The sequence below is a fragment of the Nanorana parkeri genome, unplaced genomic scaffold, assembly GCF_000935625.1.
Source record: "Nanorana parkeri isolate BGI_ZX_2015 unplaced genomic scaffold, ASM93562v1 scaffold4202, whole genome shotgun sequence".
In the NCBI taxonomy this organism is placed as follows: Eukaryota; Metazoa; Chordata; class Amphibia; order Anura; family Dicroglossidae; genus Nanorana; species Nanorana parkeri.
Window position 1 is genome coordinate 2,656 of NW_017310469.1, and position 280 is coordinate 2,935.

The 280-nt window shown below is 50.4% G+C and overlaps 1 protein-coding gene across 1 annotated transcript in view; it reads right to left on the bottom strand.

The window, feature by feature from the left end:
* Positions 1 to 168: 168 nt before the first annotated feature.
* LOC108803778 (acyl-CoA-binding protein-like) overlaps positions 169 to 280 on the bottom strand; it is a 4,785-nt gene continuing 4,673 nt past the window's right edge. Inside the window, exon 4 of the mRNA XM_018575584.1 lies at positions 169 to 259. Coding sequence (XP_018431086.1) covers positions 186 to 259 — 74 coding nt within the window. The 3' untranslated portion in view covers positions 169 to 185. The remainder of the gene's footprint in view (positions 260 to 280) is intronic.

The window sequence follows — 280 nt, forward strand, 5'->3', positions numbered from 1 at the left end:
GTCTCCATCAACTTCTCCTTCAGAGGCCCACCATATACTCCACCTATAGCCCACCCCCCAGTCACATGAATCTCACAGGTAAGATGGAGAAATGATGAAAAGTAACAACAATGATTTATTGATACAAAATAAACCGTCAGAGAGACGGACAGGAAGTTCCGGCCGGACAGAAATCCTTCCTCTTCTCAGGAGCTGTATTTCCCCTTCAGCTCTTCCACCAGCGCGATGTACTGCGCCCGGGCGTCTTCCTGCGAGATTCCTGCAACCGCAAAGGGAGGTC